Source organism: Acanthochromis polyacanthus, chromosome 2 (assembly GCF_021347895.1).
Source record: "Acanthochromis polyacanthus isolate Apoly-LR-REF ecotype Palm Island chromosome 2, KAUST_Apoly_ChrSc, whole genome shotgun sequence".
NCBI lineage: Eukaryota > Metazoa > Chordata > Actinopteri > Pomacentridae > Acanthochromis > Acanthochromis polyacanthus.
In genome coordinates, this window is record NC_067114.1 from 29663616 (window position 1) to 29689580 (window position 25965).

The 25965-nt window shown below is 39.1% G+C and overlaps 1 protein-coding gene across 2 annotated transcripts; it reads left to right on the forward strand.

The window, feature by feature from the left end:
- The first annotated feature begins 1289 nt into the window (after positions 1-1289).
- Positions 1290-25802, forward strand: rab11fip4a (RAB11 family interacting protein 4 (class II) a). 2 transcript variants are annotated; one of them, XM_051938202.1, is made up of 15 exons: positions 1290-1611; positions 9463-9550; positions 10050-10138; positions 13325-13479; positions 13663-13824; positions 15090-15224; positions 16765-16800; positions 16994-17102; positions 18343-18446; positions 19193-19333; positions 20495-20576; positions 20678-20815; positions 21004-21150; positions 21591-21734; positions 23182-25802. In XM_051938202.1, the coding sequence occupies exons 1-15, from the start codon at positions 1321-1323 to the stop codon at positions 23296-23298; spliced, it is 1938 nt and encodes a 645-aa protein (XP_051794162.1). In that variant the 5' UTR covers positions 1290-1320; the 3' UTR covers positions 23299-25802. The 2 variants fall into 2 exon arrangements, with proteins under 2 accessions (XP_051794162.1, XP_051794165.1); XM_051938205.1 differs by lacking the exons at positions 1290-1611; positions 9463-9550; positions 10050-10138 and adding an exon at positions 11533-11625.
- Positions 25803-25965: the final 163 nt, after the last annotated feature.

Consider the following 25965-nt stretch of genomic DNA (forward strand, 5'->3'; position numbering starts at 1 on the left):
AACATTTTAAGTAAACAATAAATAAGTTGACAAATAATGGTGGGAAATATTAATAAAGAATCCAATTACAAACAACAATTGCCATGATGGCATCAACAATAACATGAGTATTGGAAATAAAATACATGAAAGAAGTAAATCTGTGATTAAGTGATGCAACAGAATTGATTGCAACAGAAAATATAAATTATGAATCCATTTAATGACTGGAAATATTGTAGAAAACCTCATGAGTTCATATTGCTCAATTGTGCAGAGTCACAAGTCAAAAAGATTGGCTAACGTTTCAACAAACTAAGCAGGTGAAGAAGAAGACAATGGAGCAGGCTTGTTTATGGCTGTTTCTGCCACAAAAATAGTAACATAAATGCAGCAGTAGATGGTGCTGCTGGTTTACTGAGGTCAGCAGTCTGCCACAGATCCAAGCAGTCACACTAATGGCCAAAATGTTTCTAAGAATAAGATCCCTAGCACAGTATTACTGGTCAGATAACATAACCAGAGTTTTCAGTTGTTCCAATTGAGGAGTTTTTGAGCAGTGCACTTAAAAATCTGACACTCTGTGTTGGCTGCTTGTGTGACAGCCTTTTTTCTAACAGGAGAGCATGGTCAGTTAGTAAGTAGCATCTCTGGAAATCTCAGCTTTGTAGTGTCAAGTTGTGTAAGATACACATCAGCATGGTAGATACGTCTTTCTAGTGATATTTATTGTATAATATTGAATGCTCAGGTAAATAACAGTATAAACTGACTCTGTGATGCAATTTACACAGAATTTACACCTAAACAAACATAATCCGAACAGAATGTGCTGCTTATTCCGGGCAAGTTAGCTGTTTTTGGTCAAGGGAATCAAATTTAGCAAATTTATGGTCGAAATTTGACAAAAAAAGTTACCTAGATCATTTTACAAAAAAATAAAAATAAAAATCCTGTTTTCTCCTTTATAAACCATATTTTTCTATAGATTTTAGATGTATATTATATTTATACATTAAATATAATCATTATTCAGTAATTCATAAATGAGTTTGTTTCATTAAACATCTTTATTCTCTCCATCTGAGCTACTATTCATTGTCCATACAACCTTTAAAAGTGGATAAAATTGAATTAGAATGTTTAAAATACAAAAACAGAGAATATATTATCATTTTAAGTGGCTCCATGCAGCTTGTTACTCATTAAAAACTAAAATATCACCTTTTTTAGTGCTTCTTTCCGCCTGTGACGTAACGCCTCCCTCGTGTCGACATCGTGAGTCATCGTCCTTTTCCGTGACTGCTCGCGCCTCCCAAGCGAGCGCTGCTGCTGCTGCTGATGTCACGAGCAGCGCCAGTCGGTCCGGCGGAGCTGAGGACGGGTGATGGCGACCGTCGGAGCCTCTCCGTTACGGTCCGTTTGACGGAGAATAAAAACCAGAAAGAGCCACAGTTCTCTCCGGAAGCCGCCTCCGCCATGGAAGCTCCCGTGTTTCCCGACCAGAGCCAGCTGCTGCTGTTCCTCCGGAGGCTCAAGGAGGTCTTCGACGTCTGTGACGAGGATGCCGACGGCTTCATCCGGGTGGAGCACTTGGTGGACCTCGGTCTCCAGTTCGGTCAAGGAGATGAGGTGAGACGTTGGAAAGGAGGACCGGGGGGGAAACAGCTGATTTACATTCATACTCTGTGTTTACCAACATGTGGGCGGTTAATTTATGTTTTTATACGTTAAACTGTTAACAAGTGGCGACCGTTGGACCCCCAGACTACCTGTCGTCCTGTCCTCACAGGTGTGCTGAGGTGTTAGCATGCTGGCTGACAGATGGGAGCAAAGACTGCACTTGTTACCTCCAAATTCTCTTCTTTGTCATATGGAATGAATCTGTGTTTTCCATACAATCAACCAGCTTAATATAAGAAAAACTGGGGAATAACTGGAATAAAAACACAGATTATTAGCAGTGACATTGCTTTATCCCTGTAAGACCCAAATATAGAAGAAAAAGGCAAAATAGAAGCACAAAACAACAAAAACATGAAACACATGACAACAGTCAGACAAAAAAAAGACAAAAAACAAAAAACCAAGTCAAAATATTACAAAAATGAGACACAAAACAACAAAAACAAGACAAAATATTAAACAAATGACACAAACCAGACAAATGGTTATTAAAGCAAGAAACAAAATGACAAAATAAACGCAAAAACGCATAGACAGAAAGGAAACACAAAGCGACAAAAACAAGAGATTATTTATATATATATATATATATATATATATATATATAATAAAAAGTAATAATTTTTAAAAATAAAAGTAATGTTGTATTATTGCAACAGTGGGTTTTACAGGGTTAATACAGGAGCGTCCAACATGAGGCCCGTGGACTAAAAGCCGTCCTCCACAGAGTCTAATCCGGCCCTCAAAGTGTAAAAATGACAGAGAAGACATTAACTACAGATTGTAAATTAGTAAAATCATAATTTCTAGACCATGACAAGTTGTTTTGATCATAAAGTAAAATACTAGATTGTTCATTGTTCTTTTGTCATTTTGTGTCTCATTTTTGTAACATTTTGTCTTTATTTTGTTGTTTTTTTTTTGTCTGACTGTTGTCATTCCTCTCATGTTTTTGTCGTTTTGTGTTTTGTTTTTCTCGCTTTTGTCATTTTTTGCCTTGTTTGTGCCATTTGTCTTTTTTGTCTGTTTTTGTTTTGTTTTGTGTCATTTGTTTCATTTTTTGTCATTTTGTCTCATTTTGTCATTTTCCATCTCATTTTGTTATATTTTCTGTTGTTTTTTTTAGTTTTTTGGGGGGTTTTCATCGTTTACAGCTATAGTTTTAACATTGCTAGGAAACTCTTTCCCACCTCGAGGTCCTTCTACCAGCATCAATGTCCTTTATATATTTTTTAAAAGCATCTGAAACCATTTTTCAAAGGTTACCAAGTGTGACTCGTTCATCTGAGAGGCATTTCAGTACTGAAATGGCTGGAATTGATTCAGCATCATTGTGCTTCACTTCTGTTACATCAGATTTAGTAGAGTTGCTAAAAATGCTGTTTATTCTCTAGTTAGAATAAATGAAGCTGTCAGAGTTTTTTCATATCTTGCGCTGTCCTGGTGATAAAAACAGACAGATTTATTGTATTTAATATTCCCCCCAGGTGTCTCTTCTCTGTCTACAGAGCCTCGTTTTGAGCTCATAGTTTTGCAGCTGTTACTGACCGAATATGAAGATGTTCTCTCAGGTGGAGATTTCAGAAATAGCCTCCGGGGCTTAGTGCTGATTGGCTCCACAGAGTTTAATTAGGCCACATGCAACAAAATGAAGTGATTTTACTCTGTCTGTCATGAGTCGGTTAACAAGGAGCTGCTGGAATGATACAACGCCAGAATAACGTTTTATTGAAAACGGCTGTGGTGCTCAACCTTTATTGTCTTCTAACTGATTTATAGGAAGCAGTACCTCGTTGGGATTTTCTCCTGTAAAAACTAGACAGTATTTAATAAAAGAATGAACAGAATTTCATGTATATTTTAGGTTTATCTCACAGCCCCATGTAGCGGTACAGACCAGGACTGATTTAAAGAATCTGTCCACAAGATGTCCACTTTGGTAGACACACCGCATCAGTAGATCTCTGTAATGAGGACACAGATATCCACAGAGAGATGTTTAAATGTTGAATCTGATGTCGTACCTCGTTACATTACTTTCAGGTTCAGCACCACGGAGAGCTCCGCGGTCCTGAACCTGAACTTCTTCTTGTGTCGTTTCATTAACTCCTCATTCTTGTTATTCTAGCTTAAAATATCACACCGTTATGTGCTATTCACACATGGTTAGTATTACCTAGGGATCTCAGGTAATTTGTGAATTACCCCCCACTTTTAACGTGGTATGTAGAAGTCATGGCAACAGTAAACATGTCAGAGAACAGCAGGCAATGTTACAGGCCATCACAGTCTCCTTAAATTGACCGGGAAAGAGGTAGAAAAAGGCACGCAGTTAAAAAGGAACAACTAAGACACCCCCCAATCACTGAGATTCACACAGGAATAGTATTATCACAGCATGTCTGTGTTTGGAGAAACATGGTAAATAATTTAGAATTTTTACTTTACAAATTACAAAAATTCACACAGGGTTAAGATCACAGACATCCTCCACAATTATTCCAAATCCTAATCCAAATAGGGCTTTAGCTCCTGTACTGTTATTATTTATCATCATTCCAACAGTTCTGGATGTGAAACTTGACACCAGTGTGTTTGGAGTTTGGGCTTCCAAGTCAAACTCTCATTATAATGCTACATAGATGCATATGGAGGATTAAGCTCTAACAGAAGTTGGTTTGCTCTGGGTTTTATCCACTTTGGTGGGCCAACATTTCTCCCATATTTTATTACTTACTAGGAAACCCAATAAGCTCAAATTCATGGCTGTTTGTCAGGCATATCTAAATCTCAATGTTGGACAATCCATAAATATAACTCCCAAAGCAGCTGTCGTTGTTGTGTGTTTTTCCAACTGCATAAACACACAAAATCATAATAAATCTCTCTTAATGCGCTGTTACCTGACAAGTTTTTAGACCTAAAAATGTAAACTACTGGCTGCTGGAAGGGTTGGAGATCAATCTTAGGATGTGTGATAGGAACACTAAGTATAATTTGTAGTTATTTGACTAAAATATTTTACTTGAAATACTGGTTTCCTATGAAGCTTGTACTACCTTCCTTTACATCTAAGAAGACTTGCTCTCACTTCAAGTGTATTTTTATTGTTTATTTTAGTCCTGCTTTGTCAAACATCAGCTAGGAAGAGAAAGAAATGAACCCGTTGGAGGAATGTTAATCAGTATTAGATGATTGTGGATGCACTGAAAGCCTCAGATAAACAATATCTAAATGCTAAGAGTGGATTTTCCTTTAAGCTGCCGTGGCGGTCGAACACCCAGAACACGTTACTAAAAATAACCCCGCCACGCTAAAAGGAAGCTGTTTCTTCTTCATCATCTTCCTCCTCCCCTCCCCTTGCACCTCCACTCGTCTCTGTGTTCTTTGTCGCCATGGTGATGAGAGCTTCTGGAGGACTCTGTGAGTGGATTGGTTGATTATTAAGTAATGAAATGATCCGCCCTGCTGCTGAAAATGGCCTATGAGAAACAATATTCTCTCCAGCGACACATCCAGACTGTGCTTCGTGGATTATAGACGGCTGAATATGATCTTTATTTTTCATGTTCATACATTTTGTATGCGTCCTGTATTATTTGTATTTAGGAAGACAGCAGGGTAAACCTTCACTTTCTCCTTAGGGGTCTCAAAGGATCAAATCCTTTTCTGCTAATTTTAACCACGCTGTGTTTTTTTTTATTCCCAGTCCTTCCCTCTATTTTCCAGAGCTGGCAGCATAAATGTAGAGTTTCAAAAATCTGCTGTCAGAGATTTGAGGCTTGAAGTGACTGGAAGTGAAGTTACTCGGTGGTAAAATGACCTTATCCTTGCACAATAATGACACCTTGCAGACTAATTTGAAATGTCCGGTGCTGATGTGAGAGTTGGCTTCCTGCCTCACACTACTCTGACAGCTCTGCTTTGGGAAAATAAAGCAGCAAAAACACTCAATAATCGACCGTAGACGTTGTGATTTGGATCATTTAAATTTAATAGCTCTTTGTATAGCTCTTAGGCCTGCTACTGTGCTGCTGTTGGAAAGGATTGGTATACAAAATTCATGACTTTTTCCTATATGAAGACTTATCCCTGGTCAGTTGTGTTTGTTATTTATACAAAGGTGACTATTAAAGGCTTATTGATACGCACATTTTAGGTGGAAGTAAACATTTCTAACCACCGCTGAATTGTCCTAAATGCTGTCTTCTGTCATAATAGAATACCAGTGATTAACCTGAAATAAAAGGAAAAATCCTGTAGTTCTATATTATGGACGGACGCCTCAAAAGGCGAGTGAAACTAAGTTTAACTCGTGTCATTAGGAAAAACCTGAACCCTCTGTGATGAATTCTGTTCGGAGCTGAACATTTAGGTCATTCTAAATTGTAATAGTACACTTTATATAAAACAAAACATTTTTCTAGTTTTATCTGCTGTTTGTCGCTGTTTTTAGGGTCAATATTAGCCTAGCCGCACTAGACAACCCATGGCAACGAATTTAATTCTCTGCCTGGGTGGGTCTAGTTACCCTTGGTAAGCCTCGAGGTTGGATGCTCCTAAAACTGGTCGACGAATCACCATGAAGTGTAGAGTTAGAACTCAGTGACGACAGAGGTGCGACGATTCTGACAGAAACAACCGGAAACAACCATAGAAACAAGGATAGACAAGAAGATGGCTGCGCACGATAAACAGTTATCTTTCGACTCGGCTTTGGCCGAATAATCTTTCTGTTAACATGTCTGTAATATACTTGAGCTTCACCCATTGACTGTATACATAAGGCTTCACCGAACTACCGCTTCCTCTGATTTCCGGCGCTCTAGGAGCCTATTCGTTGAGCTGACTGGTTGTATACCTTCCCAATTGCTGCAGAGTGATTTGAAAGACAACCTTTTAGCCCGCCTCCCTCCCTGTCGAGAGTTCCTCGACCTTTGCGCCTTCAGACCTGGGTCTAGTGCAGCTAGGCTAGGTCAATATGTAATTGAGGGATCAATACAAAATTTGTTGTAATGCCTTGAAAATGATCCCAAAGACACAAAAATTATCCAATATGATGAGAAACAATGCAAGCTGACATAAAACTTGTTGAATTTGACAAGAAAATTGTCCAAAAGAACTCAAAAATTGTCAAAAATTACTATAAAATTATCCATAATTCCAGAAAATTAGTCTAGAATGTCAGTAAACTTGTCCTAAATGACGAGAAAATTATCCCAAAGACATAAAAATGAACCAGAATGACAAGAAACGATCCAAGCTGACAAAAAACTTGTTGAAAATGACAAGGAAGTTATCTGTCTGTCTGTCTCTCTCTCTCTCTCTCTCTCTCTCCGTCCGTCCGTCCGTCCGTCCTTCCATCCATCCATCCATCCATCCATCCATCCATCCATCCATCCATCCATCCATCCATCCATCCATCCATCTATCTATCTATCTATCTATCTATCTATCTATCTATCTATCTATCTATCTATCTATCTATCTATCTATCTATCTATCTATCTATCTATCTATCTATCTATCTATCTATCTATCTATCTATCTATCTATCTATCTATATTATTCACATGTACCACTTCCCTTCATTAGTTTAATTTTTGGTCGTAGGACAATAATAAATCTGAGAAATTCCAGATAAATATATAAACGGTAACATTGTTACTTCAAACGTTTTGTGTTTGTGTAAGAGCTTCGTAGTCTCTGATTTCTGCCTGTGTGACATTAAAGAGCCTGTGGGCTTATGGATGGCTCAGCATGCTGACATTTACGTTTAATCCTCTGTGGTAAAGTGACACTCAGCTCTACGATGTGGTCTGTACGTCTGAGATAACGTTTCTAGATGCTGCTGCAGCACAAGTCGACCCACGGCGTCCCCTCTGCTGTCAATAGGTTATTATCATCTATTTATTCAGATAATTACAGCATTAAAGCCTGCGTCGGATCGCATTTCCAGCACCTGAGTGTGACGGTCAGACCCAGAGCTATTACCCCTGTGTGGAGGTGTTTTAACCAAAGGAAATGTTGTGTCAACCTGGTGTCAAGAGTGGCTAATTAGAGGCAGAAATAAGGCTGCTTCCAGAGGAGATTAAGACGGGTTTATCAACAATGCAAAGTGGTTTAAAACCCAAGCAATTAGGACTCAGGTGTTTTTTAGATTTAATTTAATTTTGATCCACCATTCAGTTACAAGAAAGGAACACACAAGAACATTTATGACTCAATGCAAAGATTTTATTTTCCTCATCTGTTAATTCTTCTACAGATAATATTCTCTGCTCTCTCACATTTAGGGCTAAAAATGCCTCTGCGTCATGTAGAAACTATGTTTTGATGAGAGATTTATTTACATCATCTCTCATTTGCATTCTAGGCATAACTTTTATTTATTTATTTAGCATTTATTTAACCAGGTTAGTCCCATTAGAGATCTCCTTTACAGCAGAGACCTGCAGCGTCGTCACATTAAAAAAACAGTAAACAACAGATAAAATTAACAATATTAAAACTTGCACACAGAGCAGGTGGACCGTAAGGATTTCACCGGAACTTTAAACTCATTCAGTGGAACACGGACTGGAAGTTGCATCAGGTGCAGAAAACCTCAATACTTTCATGCTCAGTTCAGATCGTACTTTGGGGACAACAAACTGCAGAATATCCACAGATCGGAGATTATGACTTCCATGTTTCGTTGGTAAACGACAAGACAAAAGGAAGGAACAAAACCCAGAATGGTTCTGTAAATAAACACTGAAGTGAAAAAGAAAAAGCACATTTGAAATCCACATGTGCACCACCAAACCAGCATACTATATGTATAATATCAGCACCAGGGCTGTAGAGAAGCTGCAGAGCTGCACCTCCTGCAGACTCATCCAGCTGTCATGCAGTTTTCAGTGATTCCCGTCATCCGTGTCAGAGAATCTGTTACCGCTGCAGAAATCCAGAGTGTGTGTTTAGCTGTCGTGTAGATTAAAGCGTCCTGGATGGACGGTGTGACGACGGCGCTGGTGTATAATAAACCGGAGCTCTTGTTGGGACATAAATTCAGATGCAAACCCCTGAAATCCTCATAAATTTTAATGATTGTTATATAACAGATTCTTCTCATGTGCAGACATTTTGAATTTTCTCCTCCCTTTCAGAGCGAGACCAGAATCCTCACTAACATCGTACCTTTCCCCTTCCTGACAAAGTGATACCGTTTTATTCCAGGTTTTTCTTTACATAGTGCACGGTTTCCAGTGTGATTCATTCATCTGTGTTCAGATGTTATTTATGGAGGACAGATACAAAATAGGAAATATGAGCAGAGCGTTGTTTGTAAGCCCACAGAAAATGCTGTCCATAATGCAGGGAAACAGTCTAAATATAAATATATAGATGGTCTTAATATCGTGATGACAGCTCACACCTGCACACATCTTTTCTGGAAGACATTCACAGCCTGACACTTATTTGTTCCCAACCAAAGGTGACAAACACGGTGATGTACACTGATAAAAGAAACCTTGTTATTGTCGTACAGCTGATTAATGACTTCATGAAATCTGTGTAAATCCATCCATTTATTGTTGATGTAGAACTAGAATTCTAGAATTGGCTGAAAATCACAACATAATTTTAAAATTACAGATCTATTTACTTCTACTGCTACCACTACTGCTGTTGTCTTCCTGTTGCAGGTCTGCTGATAGAAGGTGCCTTACTGTGCCCGTATAGTAAAGCACAGTGAAGTTAATTGACAAATTGCTGCATAAATAAACTTTACCTGACTCTTGTCTCTTGCAGGTGAAGAAGTTGACTAAGTACTTGGATCCGAATGCTCACGGGAAAATCAACTTCAAAGACTTTTGTCATGGAGTGTTTGCTATCAAAGGTAAGAAACGTAGATGTGAATAAATCAGCAGCGTATCGTCTGACCTCCTCTGTTTCATGAGGATGTATTATGAGCAGATGAACTGTGAACTCTGCTGTGAATTTTGCTGAAGTTTGGTTTATTTTTTTTTCTGAATGTTCTTAAGAAACATTTTGAACATTTCTTTTTTCCACCAAAAATTGTTCAAAGATTTCCTAAAAATGTTGAAAATGTGGACATCAGAAGTTTCACTGTGAAAATACATTTTCTTTCCATATTTTCAAACTTTAAAACGCGTCAGTTTTGACCCGTAGGATGACATGAGGGTGAATAGGGTTAAACGTCACATGGGAGGAAAATTACACAAATTTTACTTTTTTGGTTTTACTACGACAAAGAGAAACTGACTTTTACACACAGTTTACACTTAGAGGGTCAGTAATGCTGTATTTCAGTTTATTTCTCGCCCTCATTTTTCTGTCTTTATTCCTTTTTTCCTTCTCCTTCCTCCTCTTGCCAGGCTGTGAGGAAATCCTGAAGATGGCTGTGGGTCCTCGTGGTCTGACCTCCCGCCAGCCGTCTGTCACTGATAACGGCTACATTTACCAGGTACAGTATTTTACACTCTATTGGTGAAGCTTTTAAAGTACTTTCTGGTTTTAAATTGACATACACTCAAGAAGAACGCTGCTGTGTGATGAACCACACTGAAGCTTTTACAAACCTATCCTCTTACCTTTTGCATATTTTTTTCTTTAATTTCTGTTGCCTTTATGTTGGAAATAATTGTAAAATTGTTTCCAGTAAGTGTGTGTTTTAGATAATGTAAGGATTTCCCAAACAGCTTTATGTGCAGAACTATAGTAGAATATAAATTAACACTAATCTGTCGAAGGCCTGGTGTACTTCAAATGAAAGTTTTAGTTACTGTATGTTACGTGGGCTAAATTATGGTAAAAACAGGATTTTTATAGAATGAAGCTGTGGGACACACTCCCTAAAACTAGGGCGGTCTGATATCATCTTTTTTGCCAACAAACGATATACCGATATCGTCCAACTCTCAATTTCCGATTCCGACATCAACCGATACCGATATCTGTGGGCTATTTAGCTAATTTCAGACAATATCACGTATCTGCTGTGGTGGAATTAACACATCATGCCTCATTTTATTGTGATGATCCATTGGATGCATTCTCAGATGCAAAGAGGCTTTCAGATGCAAACATTGTCTGTAAAATAAGAAAACTACTTCCACTGAAGTTATGGAAAAAATGACCTCCTTATTTTTTTTAATTGTCTGAAATTGTCGGTGAAATCCGGGCATTATTTTATCAGTTTTCATGATAAGCAAAAAAAATCTGTAATGATAATGACTGATATTACATTTTTATGCCGATATCGGGCCGATAATATCAGACATCCCTAGCTAAAACTAAATATTATTCACTGTAAGTCAAAATGATGAGATGCTGATTTTTGATAATGTTTGTTATAAATCTGACTGTTTCTGAAGCATAATTGTGACTTATGAGGATATCTGACATTTGACTTTAGCCAGTATTTTTATTTCTTCCCTTAAAATGTTAAATTATGAGTTGTCATGACTGCAGTTTGTCTTTTTTTTTTCTGGTAAAATAAGGAATCGATAGAGTTGCTTTTGCTCTAATGAGATGATAAATAAAACTTAGAATAAAATAAATGTAACTTCTGAGATGGATACTTTAACAAAAAATACAAATTAAGTATATTTTTTTGCTTTCCTAACATCACACCTAATATTTTCTTCTGGCAGAAACTTGCTTCCATTCAACTGTGACACAGGTTTTTCTGCATACATGATAAACACATTAATGAATATGCAGTTTGTTATATATTTTAGCATGTTTTACATGTTGCAGTGCATGGCAGCCTAACTCGACAGTTGCTTAGCAACAAGAGTGAGGGAGAGGGTGGGAAAGTGAGAGAGACGGAGGCGTGGCTTGGTCCCAGTGAAGGCTTCAGTGTGTTTTAGATGTGAACAGTGATACAGGCGTGAGGGATGCTTGTGTTCAGGTTTTTAACAAGCTGAGCCTTCGAACATCAGGATTAAAGTAGGTTATTTTAGTTTTACTTTTGTGTGGATGGTTCATTCATTTATACTGCGTGTAAAACCAGTGACTGGACAGGAGACACATGGTGGGCACACTGAACTGGTAAGGTTTGAGGTGTTTGTGTGGGCGTCACTCTGACTGTCAGTCCATTAAGGAAAGGAACACGGAAGTATGGTGATAAAACATGTAAGCCTGAGACCAAATGGTGCCTAATTATGTGCTGTTGTGTGTATTCTGATTGTAGCCTCAAACTGCTCTGAGTGTGTATTCTCCATGTCTGTGATACTTCATTTATGCTACAGCCTTGAGCATGAACTTTTGATGATGGAATTAATTTGAAAAGTCACTCCATGCTCCTCCCTCACAGCTGTTTCCATTTAGTTTGGGTAATTAGAGCTCTTCTCTGGACTTTTGTACCTGCACACTCCTGTAAGTTAAACTCCTCCACCTTTAGGCTCCACATCGGTTCGTCCTGTTTGGTGTTAGTTTTTGTGGATTCGTGCAGGTGTTCTGAGTTATTCTGCTGGTTAACGACCTCTGCATTTGGCTCAGGTGAGCAGAATGGCCAGTCAGTGTTGTAGATTTTGGTGATTTCTAAGTCTAACACAACAATTCATTGCTTTTTTTCATCCATGTGCTGAAATAATTTAATTTTACAATAAGGTTTCTCATGTCTTCTGCAACATTTGAGCAGTTAAACTGTTGGTTTTGTCCTCTAGAGTCTGTGAGGGTTCAGTGCTTAGATTGGACATGACTGGTTCATAAAGGAGGTTGATGTGATGCTAGATGTGCACAAAAACGGTACATACATTTACTATAAGGTGTCTTTTAATTCCCCATTTACTCTCCACATTCCCATGTTTGCACACACCTCTTTTCCTCAGACAAAAACATGTGTATAATTGATGAATGAAGGACAGACAGCAGTCCTCAGAGCACACACCATGCCTGTTGGACCTCATGTTTGCATGTTTTCAGATAAATACAAGCCACAGTCTGAAGAAAAGGTGGTGACGGCTCCTGTTTAGGTGCTAGAGATGAAAATTCTGCCTCTTTATGTGTCTACGTGAGCTTGGGTTTGACCTTTCCATGGATCCACCGCTGCCTGAAGCCAGACAGGGACATGCATTATTAATAATATACATATCTGGGGCATGCTACGTCCTACTCTGTCTGATAAATCCACCCAGGAGACCGTCCTGATGTGCCAGATGGTTTGTTGCACAGAAACAGTTTGGGGGAAAAAAAGGAAACGCTTTGAAGGAATGCTTGGCAGGTGAATGGATGAACCATCTGTCTATCACGGCCTACCTGTCACCTGAAACACACCTGGAGCTGTCAGTAGAGCCTCATAGGATCCTGAGCATATTATTTGTGTACAATCAAATTAAATATGTGCTCTTTGAATGAAATGTTGTGCGTTAAGGTGTTTGATCCGCCTTCTTTGTCCGTATTGAGCTGTTGTGTTGAGCATAATTAATTAATAGTGAGGGAAACCCTAAATAAAAAGTATAAATAAAAGGTATTACATGCTTTTATTGCTTGTGATCCCGTTTCCTTCAATATCCAGCATCCATCAGCTCTGCTAGAAAACTCAGAGCTGGTTTGACGCTCTCTATCAGCTGCATTATTGTGCAAAGATTTCGTTAATGTTGATCCATGGACACGCTGATGTTTGCTTTTGTTTGTGCGTCTGCAGAACGGCGAGGCTAAGCTGGGCCCTCCCATCATCATGTGTACGCGATCCTACCCAGAATGCACTGAGGGCTGTGGGGCTGATGGAGAGTGTGACATGGACAGCAGCGCTGAAAACACCAACAGCTCTGACTCACTGCACCCGACACGACAAGACAGGTGAGTCAGAGTGATGTCTGAGAAGTTACTCTCAATGAAATGTTTGTGTCATAACTGTCGACTAGTTTAAGTTTCTGTTGATTTTTAGTGACTTGCTTTGTGATTTTTACAAGCACTCTGGGTGTTGTTCTTGTCTTTTTGTCATTTTAAATTCTTAAATCAACCATTGCTGTTTGATTCCAGACACCTGAACGGCTCAGCGTCTGCATCCGTCGTCTCCGGGGAGGAGCAGTTTGAAGACTATGGCGAGGGAGAGGATGTAGATTTTACTCCCAGCAGCCCTTGCCCTGAAGAAGACACCAGAACAAATGGCTTCACTGACATGGGATCCTCGCTTCCCTCAAGGTTGGTGGTTTGTCTGGAAGCACACTCCAAATTACTTACAAGCATCTGGAGGACATGTTTCAAGGAGAAAAACAGAGAGTCGCTTCTTTTTGACTATCTACTTGTCCTAGAGGGAAAAGCATCGGTAGTACTTATAATAGTAGCAGTGCCTGAGTTCAGGACAAAAACATCCGAACTCATGCTTGAAAAAATGGAATGAAATTGAAGCAGAGGTGTCAAATTCATTGTAGTTTAGGTTCCACATTCAGCCCAGTTTGATCTCCAGTGTTCTGGACCAGAAAAATCACAGCAAAATAAAACAAAACAAGATAAAATATGACAAAAACGAGACAAGAAATGACAAAAACGAGACAAAATATGACAAAAACGAGACACAAAACGACAAAAACGAGACACAAAACGACAAAAGCGAGACACAAAACGGCAAAAACATGAGACAAACAACAAAAGTTAGACGAAAAAAGACAAACAGCATAAAAAACGACAAAAAATTATTATAACATTAATATTACAAAAATGAGACACAAAATGACAAAAGAACAATCTAGTATTTTATTTTCTGATCCAAACAACTTGTCATGGTCTAGAAATGATTTTAAATTTATAGTTTTACTAATTTACAATCTGCAGTTAATGTCTTCTCTGGAATTTTTCCACTTTGAGGGCCGGATTGGACCCTCTGGAGGACCACTTTTGGCCCACGGGCCTCATGTTGGACACCCTGAATTAAAGGTTGCAGATCTATCTGGGAAACTGAAGCCAATTTCACCCCAAAATCACTGAGAAGCAGATGTTCTGACATCTTCTTTGGAAGGGAATTATTTACTCAGAAAGCGTTTGTAAATGACATCATCTGAAAGGACTAACTTTAATGGTACTTAATGGTCTGTTGTGTTTAATATTCAGACTTAATTTAGTTTGACAGCCTCATACATCATCATTTGCTTTAGTGCTTCTCCCAGCATCCTGCCAAAGGACTGCAGTTGAAAATGAGCCTGCTGGCTAATACCTGCACTTCATCATCCCTGTCTTTTGACTAAACTAGAAACGTACCAAAGCAGAATGCAAACACAAAACTGTTGATTGATCACTTCTTTCCTACAACACAGAGAGAATCATGGTGCGCAGCTGCAGAACACTGAACAGATGGTACACCATGAAGCAAATAAATGTGTTTGACCAAGTGCCTTCATTCTTACTGATCTCTGTTTTGGAATGGTTCTAGACGGCTTTTAAACAGAATAATGTGTTCTTTGTTCTTGCAGTGCGGGGCAGACTCCTCAGAAGATGAGGCAGCTCTATAACAGTGAGCTGCTGGACATCTACTGCTCTCAGTGCTGCAAGAAGGTCAATCTGCTCAACGACCTGGAGGCTCGACTCAGAAACCTCAAGGCCAACAGGTAACACACACAGACGCACACACACACACACACACACACACACACACACACACACACACACACACACACACACACACACACGAACACACACTATGGCGTCACATCGAATTCTATTCAATCAAAGCAACTCGCAGCAACGTGTGTGTACATGCATGATTATTATGTTATGCGTGTGTGCGTTGTAACGTGCAGATTGTATTTCACGTGTGTGTTCACACACGCATGCGGTCGCAATTTCTGATTGTACACAATAGAAAGTTGATCTGTACCGTGCAGATCAACTATTGTGTACAATCAGAAATTGCGACCACGCACATGCGTAAATGCGTAACAGTATTTGTCAAACAGTGACAGACAGGCGTGCAGGCGCTGCTTCATAGGCACGCAGCTTCTTGTTACGTGTGACAGAGTTCGTGCACGTCATTTCCGCGTACGTGTGAGCGCGTGACCGAAATGTTCTATTATCTTCATGTGAGCGTTAATGCGTGCGTTTGTTAAAAAAACGCATGAATGTTACGCGTGGCTGCTCCGCGTCGAGTGAATGCCGGCGTGCAGCAATGATCACACGTGAACGGGAGGCCATTATAAGTCAATGGGGAAACTGCATTATGCGTCAGGCGCGGTTTGCTGCACAGGCGTCAAAGCAGGCGCGTGTGACACGTTCAGTTGATAGCTGCGCACGCTTTTAGAATCGATTCTGACGTCATACACACACACACACATAGACACGCACTACATTAACTTACAGTCTTTTCATGGATTGCCACTACTTACATAACCCCAGAATTGATCCTCACGTTAAACTAAATCTTCATCCTAAAACTTAATGAATCGCATTACGGGAGCTTTTTTTTTTATCCCCACAACGTGATCGTGCATTCAGATTTATGTCCCCACAGCATGAGTGATAAAACTATAAACCCAGACTGTATGAGTGCAGACACAAAGGCTAAGCAGACCAAACAGTGGTGGGTGATGTGACTGAAGGACCCGATCTGCTGCCTCATCTTCCCTCTCATATAAGAAACGTCCAACCATCCACCCAGATCCCACCCTCTCATTCATCCTCGACACCAGCCGCTGCACCCACATCAAAGGGTGAGCCTGGGCTGTTGCCATAGCAACCACATCCCAATCTTAAAGACTGATTGCAAGTTTTTTTTTTGTGGGTTTCCGTGTGTGAGATTGCCTCTATGTTGCAGTAAGATTGAAGAACACAAAGCAGGTTTTTAAGTCTTCAACAACATGAATAACAGCAGAAGTACGGCGGTTCCTCGTCTATGACGGGGTTACATTCCAGAGGAAAATCTGCTAAGTAGCAACCATATTTATTTTGTTATTTATATATGTTTTAAGGCTTTATAAGCCCTCCACACACACCGCAGAGCAACGCCATGCAGCGATCAGACGTCTGTGTGAAATGGAGACTGATGCTGCGGTCACTGAGCCGATCCAGTGCTCTACGCTATGAGTTTTATTTATTTGTTTAAAACAGAGGCTATAAAGCTGCCACTGACTGAGTCTCCCTTTTGTGTTTCAGTCCCAACAGAAAGATTTCCAGCACAGCATTTGGCCGGTAAGTGACCTGACCTTCCTGCTAATGACTGCTTTAGACAGAAGCACTGCAGTGAATCTTCCTCTGCATAGCGAGGAGTGGTGTCCGGCTACAGCGCTCAGTGACGGCTTCATCATTCAGCAGATAAATCTGTCATTATAGAGTAATAATGGCTCATGTCGGTGGACTCTAACACGTCGTCTCCTCCCTGCAGCCAGCTGTTCCAGGCCAACCACAGCGTGTTCGGGTCCAGTCAGGGCAGCAGCACAGAGGATCTGTTCACCGACAGCATCGACTCCTGCGACCTCGACATCACAGAAAAAGTACAAAAATCCACTCACTAGTTGCACGTTTCAACAGAAAACCAATTCACTTTTTGTACGTTATTCTGTTTTACTGTAGAAAAGGTTTTTAATAAACAATCAACCCATGACGGTAAAAATCTATAATATTTATAACAAGTAACGTAGTGATTTTTGCATTTATTTCATGTAAAAAAAATACAGTTTGGACCTGTCAAATGCCTTCCACCTGCATGTAGACATTTAGAGGTAAATTCAACGGTGACACATGCTAAACATGGAGTAATACTCATGTCTATAAAACAGGGACACTTTCTCCTCCAGCAGCACCATGGTTCAGAGCAGAGAGACGTCCTGAAGTTTACAGAGGAGATAGTTGCTTTGCACAAGAAAGGAAATGGGTAAAAGAAGATATCCAAGCTCTAGAATGTTAAAAAAAAGACAAAAATTCGACAAAAAAGTTACAAAACAACAAAAAAATTGACAAACGACAAAATGGAGACAAAGAAATCACACATATGACACGAACAAGACAAAAAAACGACAAAAGCGAGAAACAAAAGTACAAAACATGAAAAAAGTCAGACAAAACAAGACAAAAAAACAACCAAAATATTGCAAAAAATGTAACACAAAGGGACAAAAGTGGTAAACAAAATGACAAAGTGAGACAAACAACACAAAGCAAAACAGAAATTGAACAAAAAAGTTACAAAACAAAAAACTGACAAACAGCAAAATAGAGACAAAGAATTCACATATATGACACGAACGAGACAAAAAACAAAAGCAAGAAACAAAAGTACAAAAACATGACACACAAAAAAGTCAGACAAAATAAGACAAAAAACCAAAACATTACATAAAATGTGATGCAAAGTGACAAAAGTGGTAAACACAATGACAAAAAGTGAGACAAATGACACAAAACTAAACAGAAAATTCAACAAAAAAGTTACGAAAATGGACAAATGACAAAAAATGACCAAAGTGAGCAACAAAAAACTTGTTTTTTTTATCTTCACATACTAAAACATCTGAATTTAGTACAAATACTGTCTGTTTTATCTACACTTTATGATGTCGGTTCCATTTTTCACTACGTTGGAAAAACTGTTTAGATTTAGTGTGCTGTATGGATTTAGATGTGTTCACTGAGCTGCGTGCAGGTGTACGTTTAAATCAGATAATAGGAATGTCTGTAATACACTGTCCAAAGCAAAACGCTGCTTTTTAACACCTTCCATGTGATCTGTGTCAGGTCAGCTACCTGGAGAAGAAGGTGACGGAGTTGGAAAGCGACAGTCTGGCCAACGGGGACCTGAAGTCTAAACTGAAACAGGAGAACACACAACTGGTGCACAGGTAGGAAAACACACACACGTTTATCAAATTTAACATGCTTTGTGGTTTTTACATTTGAAATATTGAAACTTACAGTTTCCTGGCTGCCAGCAACGAGAAACGGCTTTCAGGATGGAGGAAAATTTGGGATTTACTGAGTTCATCACATTTTTACAATTTTAACACAGAAGAAAAGTTTGGAAAAAAAAAAAAAACTACTGAAAAAAAATTCATTTACTATTTCCTTGATCTGTCACAGAGAACCAAACAACAGCAGAGATAGAATAATATCATTAGAAATCAGTCAAGATTGGTTTATGAAATCACATTGAGATGAAGTTCCTTGACTCTTACCCTCAGATAAAACCCCAAAACTCAGGACAGGCAGTACCTGACAGATACATTTATGTTGTGCGTCATTTTCCAGACTCCACGTTACACCAAAATTTGAATTCATCGTGTATGAAATGCTGTTTTGCTGCATTATGAGAATTTCTCACATAGATTACCTCTCACTTGTGTGACGTTTCAATGTAGCTTCTTCTATCAGAACATTCAGTGTGATTGCATAGTGTACGTTTTTTGTGTGTGAAATAGAGCTCCACGTGTTTTTAACAAGTACAATAGTTCACATATGAAGGCTTCAGCTCCATGATGGCATGATTTGCTCTTTATATCTATTTAGCCTCATCTAAGAGTGATTTTAGCCAGCGTTCGACCAGGTTAATCTTCACCGTGTCTGATGTGCTTTCTGCCTTTTCCTCCAGGGTCCATGAGCTGGAGGAGCAGGTGAAGGATGCAGAGACGAAGGCAGATCAGAGTCTGGACGAGGAGATGAAGAGGCACCGGGAAGCTTTCAGCAAGATGGAGAGAGACAGAAACACCGAGATAGACCTGCTCTGTAATAGGTGACCACTCCGTTTATTTTTAGAGGTGTCCAACATTAGGCCCGTGGGCCAAAAGTGGTCCTCCAGAGGGTCCAATCCGGCCCTCAAAGTGTAAAAACTACAGAGAAGACATTAACTGCAGATTGTAAATCAGTAAAACTCTAAATTTAAAATAATTTCTAGACCTTGACACGTTGTTTTGATCATAAAATAAAATACTAGATTTTTTATTGTTCTTTTGTCATTTTGTGTCTCATTTTTGTAATATTTTGTCTAGTTTTTGTTGTTTTTAGTCAGATTTTCGTCTCATGTTTTTGTTGTTTTGTTTCTCGTTTTTGTCGTTTTGTGTTTCCGTTCCATCTCGCTTGTGTTTTTTTGTCTTATTTTTGTCGTTTTGTGTTTTGCTTTATTCATTGTTTTGTGTGCCGTTTTTGTCGTTTTGTGTATTTTTGTATCGTTTTGTTGTTTGTCCCTTTTTTTTGTCGCTTTGTAACTTTTTTTGTCAATTTTTTTATTTTGTGTTATTTGTCTTGTCATTTTGTTTCTCGCTTTTGTTGTTTTTATTTGTCAGACTTTTGTCTCATGTTTTTGTCGTTTTTTCTCATTTTGTGTGTCCTTTTTGTCTCGCTTTTGTTTTTTTTATCACTTTGTGTTTTGCTTTATTCGTTGTTTTGCGTATTGCTGTTTTGTGTGTTTTTTTGGTCTTGTTTTTGTTGTTCATCCATTTTTTTGTTGCTTTGTATCTTGCTTGTCTAATTTTTGTCACTTTTTGTTTTATTTTGTTTCATTTGTCTAATTTTCTGTAAATTTGTGACTCATTTTTGCAATATTTTGTGTTGTTTTTGTTGTTTTTGTCTTTTTTTTATCTGATTTTTGTTGTTTTGATCATCAGCCCACTTGAGATCAGAATCACTTTATTCATCCCCGAAGGGAAATCAAACTGGGCTGAATGTGGAACCTGAACTAAAATGAGTTTGACACCTCTGATTTATGGACTTTGAGTGAAATATTGACCATGTTTAAAGCCTACTTTGGCTCCGACTCAAGGTCAGAAGCATCATCAGTCCTCTGCTTTTAGTAGAGCAGTTATTCTGTCAGCTCAAACTGCCAGTTATTTATCAGAGACCTGCTATAGGTGGTTCTGCAGGATACTAAACTAAAGCTGAGTGTCTTCATCCACAGGGTACAGCAGTTAGAAGACGAGAACGGAGAAATGAAGATGAATGTGTGCAGACTGAAGTCTCAGACCGAGAAGCTGGACCAGGTGAGTGTGATTCACTTTCATTTGGTTACAGTGAAGAAGGACAAGAAAGACTCATTTATTCATGTCATGACAATCATTTCCTGTCTACCTTCTCCCTGCAGGAGAAGCAGAAGATGACGGACAAGCTGGAGGACACCAGTCTGAGGCTGAAGGATGAGATGGATCTGTACAGGAAGATCATGGACAAGCTCTGGCAAAACCGCCACGAGTTCCAGAAGGAGAAGGAGGCCATGCAGGAGGTGAGGCGCTCCTTTAAAAATAAATGAGCATAAAGATTCCACTCTGCATGCTCGTCTTTAGAAGATAAAACTTAGATAAGTGTAATTTGCCCACAAGCCAGTGAAAAATCAGTTGTAATATCCCAGCGTAGTCGGTAGATAAGCCAGAGATAACAGATGAAATGTTTAAATTGAATATTTCTCTGCAGTTAATTGATGATCTCCGCCGGGAGCTGGAGTATCTGCAGCTGTTTAAGCTGGAGATGGAGCATCCTGGGAAGGGGAAGGGGCTGTCCGAGTTCAACGCCAGGACCAGGGAGATCGAGATGGAGCATGAAGTGAAGAGGCTGAAGCAGGTCTGCAGACACAGAACTCACTCATCCCTGTTCCTCTCTCCTTACAGGAAGATGTTAAGATTAGTTTGGTTTCACTGGTCCCTTCATTTCCACTAAAGTTAATACAGAGTAGAAACCAACACATTATAAAGGATATTAGTGCTCATTCAGACTTATTACAGGTTGATTACTCCTGGTTTATGATTTGATTTTGCACAAACATACAAGACTTTGCAGTAATTCTCTTACTTGTGCATGTCTTGATCACATTTCTGTTATCAGACAATTGTAATTGTCTGATAACAGAAACTTTGAGTTCATCAAAACATACTATTAACTGCTCAAATTCAGTTTTGTTGGATTTTATTGTTCCATATTTCCCTGCTCATATGTTATACGTACATATACACACTCCTATAGAACTCCCTCTGATTGAACTTTGTGTCTGTGTGCTCCTACAGGAGAACCACAAGCTGAGGGACCAGAACGACGACCTGAACGCTCAGATCCTGAGCCTGAGTTTGTACGAAGCCAAGAACCTGTTTGCCTGTCAAACCAAGGCCCAGTGTCTGGCAGCCGAGATCGACAACGCCTCCAGAGACGAGGTGAGTGTCAGCGGATGAAATGTTTTCAGGAGTGGCTGTCATCTAACTTTTTACTTTTAAATGACTAAACTGAATGCACTATGTTCAGGGGTACTGATGCTGATAGATCAGGTTTTAGTTCAATGACTTTAAGGCCCCATCCACACGAAGACAAAACGCTTAACAGTTTCAAAAACGATCGCCATAAAGACGAAGGCGTCTCAGAAAATGTGTGCGTCTACATGAATGCACTCGATACGCATGGAAACGCTGTAAAACACATGCCAGACCTCTAGGGGTGCTGTAACGATATGACGGAAATGCGCGCAAACAGAAGAAAAAACAGTGGGAATGCGCACTTGCGGCAAAAGTTGGAAACAGAGACCAAGCTAATGTGTCCTCGATAACTGTTTGTTCAACTCGGTGATAGAGAAGAAGGACATTTTGCTGCAACAGGGATAGTAGGGTCACCAGCTTCATCAGCATGTTTGCTACACTGTACGCCACCATTGTTGTTGTCGTTGCCGCGTGTGGCGCATGCGTGTCAATGAAGATACGAAACTATGACGCAAGCGTATCCGAAAAGTAGCGGAGAGCCAGTAAACACGGAGCTGTGTATACGGCGTTTCAAAATCTTTCCACTCTGGAACCTGGTTTCAAAAATGATCGTTTACAGACCCCCCAAAACGCCGTCTTCGTGTGGATGACACACAGATTCGGCAAGAAACTTAAGCATTTAGACCTCGGTTTGTCTTCATGTGGATGGGGCCTTAGACCGAGAGTCAAAAATCTTGGGTGATATTTGACAGAGAATTGAAATTTAACAAACAAATTGATACGTCTTTTAACCAAAGTCAAGACTTTTTTTAAACCGTACTGACCTTAGAAAAGCTATTAGCTACCACTTTTTTGTCTCTATGTATGTTTTGTTCTGTTGTGTTTGTTTTTCCTGTAAAGTCACTTTGGATGTTAAGAAATGCGTCCAGAATTGATTTTTTTTTTTTAACTGTTATTGTTCGTTTTTAAAGCTCCTAACGGTCTTGCAGCACCTTATTTATTCAAGTTTTTGACTTTGCGGGACTTCCAATCAGCAGCTGCTTGAAGTACCGAGGTCAGAATATAAACCCTGGAGTGACCGGACGTTCTCTGTAGAACAAACTCCACCATCACTGATCTGCGTCTTTATAAATCAAAGCTCAAAACCGTCCTGTTTGAAATGGCTTTTAATACCGAGCAGCATGGTGACGTTTTATTTAGTTTTTTATATAGAAACTTTTAGATGAATGTTTTATTGCTGTGTATTTTTATTGTTGTATATTTTACTGCTGTCTCTGTTTTAAGTTATTCTCTTGTTTTTACTGTGAAAAACTTCGGTCACCCTTTGGGCTGTTTTAAAGGGCTATATAAATAAACTTTTGATTAATTGATTGATTGACTAAGTTTCTGATCCATTTCTTGTCTTTTCTAGCTGGTGGATGCTTTGAAGGAGCAGGAGGAGATCAACCTTCGTCTGAGGCAGTACATGGACAAAATCATTCTGGCCATCCTGGACCACAACCCCTCCATCCTGGAGATCAAGAGTTAAACACACACACACACACACACACACTGGTATTAGTGTAGCCGTGATGATCTACCGCTATCCTACCATCTGCTCACGTGTTGAAGTTGTAATCCTTAAGATTTCTGTCCTGATTGATGTGGTGACATCTGTGATTACTGGTGTATTTAAACCTATTTTACTGTTAAAAATGCAGATTACAATGATTTTTTCTAGATGCATTTTATTGGTGTCATTTTTTCAGTTTCACCAATCAAATGCCTTCAATACAAACCACAAACAGTAGGACATTAGCATTAGCAGTGCCCTAATACAGCTGCCATTATAATCACTAAACAACCCTGGATTACATTCTGTATAACTTCCCTGAATCCCTCCTGCATGTGAGGGCTGTTTGAAGGCAAAATCCACCACCACCAATAACACCTACAGTATAGAGACGTAATTACAGAGTAGATACAGTAAATGGTTTGATACCTTGAAAATTTTAAGGATTGCAACCTCAAACTGGAGCTCAAACTCTGAATGCCCCTGTGTTTAGTTAAATAGCCACACACATATATGTACATCTGCACCATCACAGCAGCTGGAGAAAACACCTGTTTATGAGACAATCTACCAGTCGTTTTCAGTGTTCTGTCCACCAGTGTTTAGTCACTGTTTACCGGGAATGAACAAGAAGTGAGTACACACACAAAAAAAGTATATTTCACTTTATTTCCTGTAGCCACAGTGCTAGTTGTTCAGTAGAGACTATAGCTGGGCTGGACTGAGACAAACATTAAAGCAGTGAAGGACGAAAATCCAACACTAGCACCGTGTAGCGACTAAACGGCCTCCAGACGCACTCATGTGAGCCTTTAGGTGGCGCTCACGCTCTCTGTGATCATTTGATTGTGTTTCCGACCCTTTAATTTGGCTGTTTGAACACAACAGAATGTTTACACGATAAATATACACTTTATACGATGTTTGATCGACTTTCTGTAGCTGTCCAAGCGTTGGTGTCAGTAGCTATGTGAATCCTTTAAGGGATAATTCAGTGTTCTGTCAAACGCCTTGAACTTAAATTCTTCTGAAGACTGCTCATTATAGAGGTCTTTAAAGGTGCCAAACGCCAAGATTATATGCCAAATCTTTAACATGTCACTGTTTTCATGCACTAAAAACCTTAAATAGTAGTTGAAGGGGATCTTATTCTTCACATACAGCTGGATGTTTTACTTACATATCAGAAAAATGCAACAAATGTGCTCATATCTGTAAAAAAAAAAAAATGGAGCAGAGGAGTTCTGTTTCCATGTCAGCAGAGAGGAGTAGCAGATGACTGGTTTCTATGAGTTCATTAATCATCTAAAAGGTGCCCCATGGGGTTTTTAAACACTGGTAGTGCTGTTGAGCTGTTTCTATAAGTGTTTGTTGTTCGTTTCATACATGGGAAAAGCATGCGACCAGCAGCATCACATCTTCCCTCAGTTAGACTAAGACGACGTCTGACAGAATGAGTAACACAGAAAACTGCTGGTAAACAAACATGGATGTAAACGGTAATAAATCAGACGTGTTCTGACGAAGGAAATGCACTCAATACATCTGTTGGATGTCAGTGATTCACACAATGTGTTTTGGTGACAAACTGTACTCTGAATGTAAATATAAATGTTTACAAGAAAGCCACACGGGGCACCTTTAACTTCAGTTCTACATTCAGTTTATTCTCCTTTAAACGCACAGAAATGCGTGACATCAGATTTTACTGACATGATAATGAGGATCATTGCCAAATAGAATTACTGTATTAAACTTTAAGTGTTCTTCAGTAAACAGCATCTAAAGCAGAGCCTCCACAAGACTAAAACTGGAAAAAAAACACTTTATCTCTGCTGTCAATTATTCTCAACTAATTTAAATATTGAACTTACATATTTTCTCACACATACTAAACCCCCTGTGTGACCTAGATAAGCTAGACACACCTGTCAGGTGTTAAACTGCTACAGAGCACTACAATATACAACACTGAAACTAGTTTTGCTTCGTTGCACAAATTGTTCATGTAGTGACTTTTTTCTTTTATTTCTTTGGTTATTCTTCCACAAGTTTTGTGCACTTGCATACGAGGTATGGGAAAAAAAATTTATTTAAGCAGCTCAGCTTTGATTTAGAAGATTTTGTCCGTTGTAAGTCAGCTTCATTTTATATTTTTACTTTACGACACAGTATTTGTGATTTCATACGTTGTAAATGTTGTACAGAATCTAGTTACACTGTTTATGTGCAAGTCATTCCGCTTATTACTGAGAATTTTGACACAGAATCTGTGTAGATTATGGTATATAGTATAGCACACTCGTGTCATAGCCAAAGTATATTTACCTGGAACAGTGATATTAAACATGGTGAGAAAAAAGAAATCTGTCACAATTCCCATGTGTTCACTTTGATTTGTTTAACTTGTGTACCACACATGATTTATGGGTGACTAGATGTGTAAATAAAATTCATTTGCTTTGGCATGACAAAGTCAATCCTGATTATTTGTTCTCCATGTTAAACGTCCTACTCTGTTACTGAGTTGGCAGAAAAATATGCATTGGTAAGACGCCATTTAACTTGTGATCTGTAAATTCAGTCCTGATCACCTGAACACATTCTGAAGAGAAAAATCCAGCCAAGCAGGACGAACAGTCC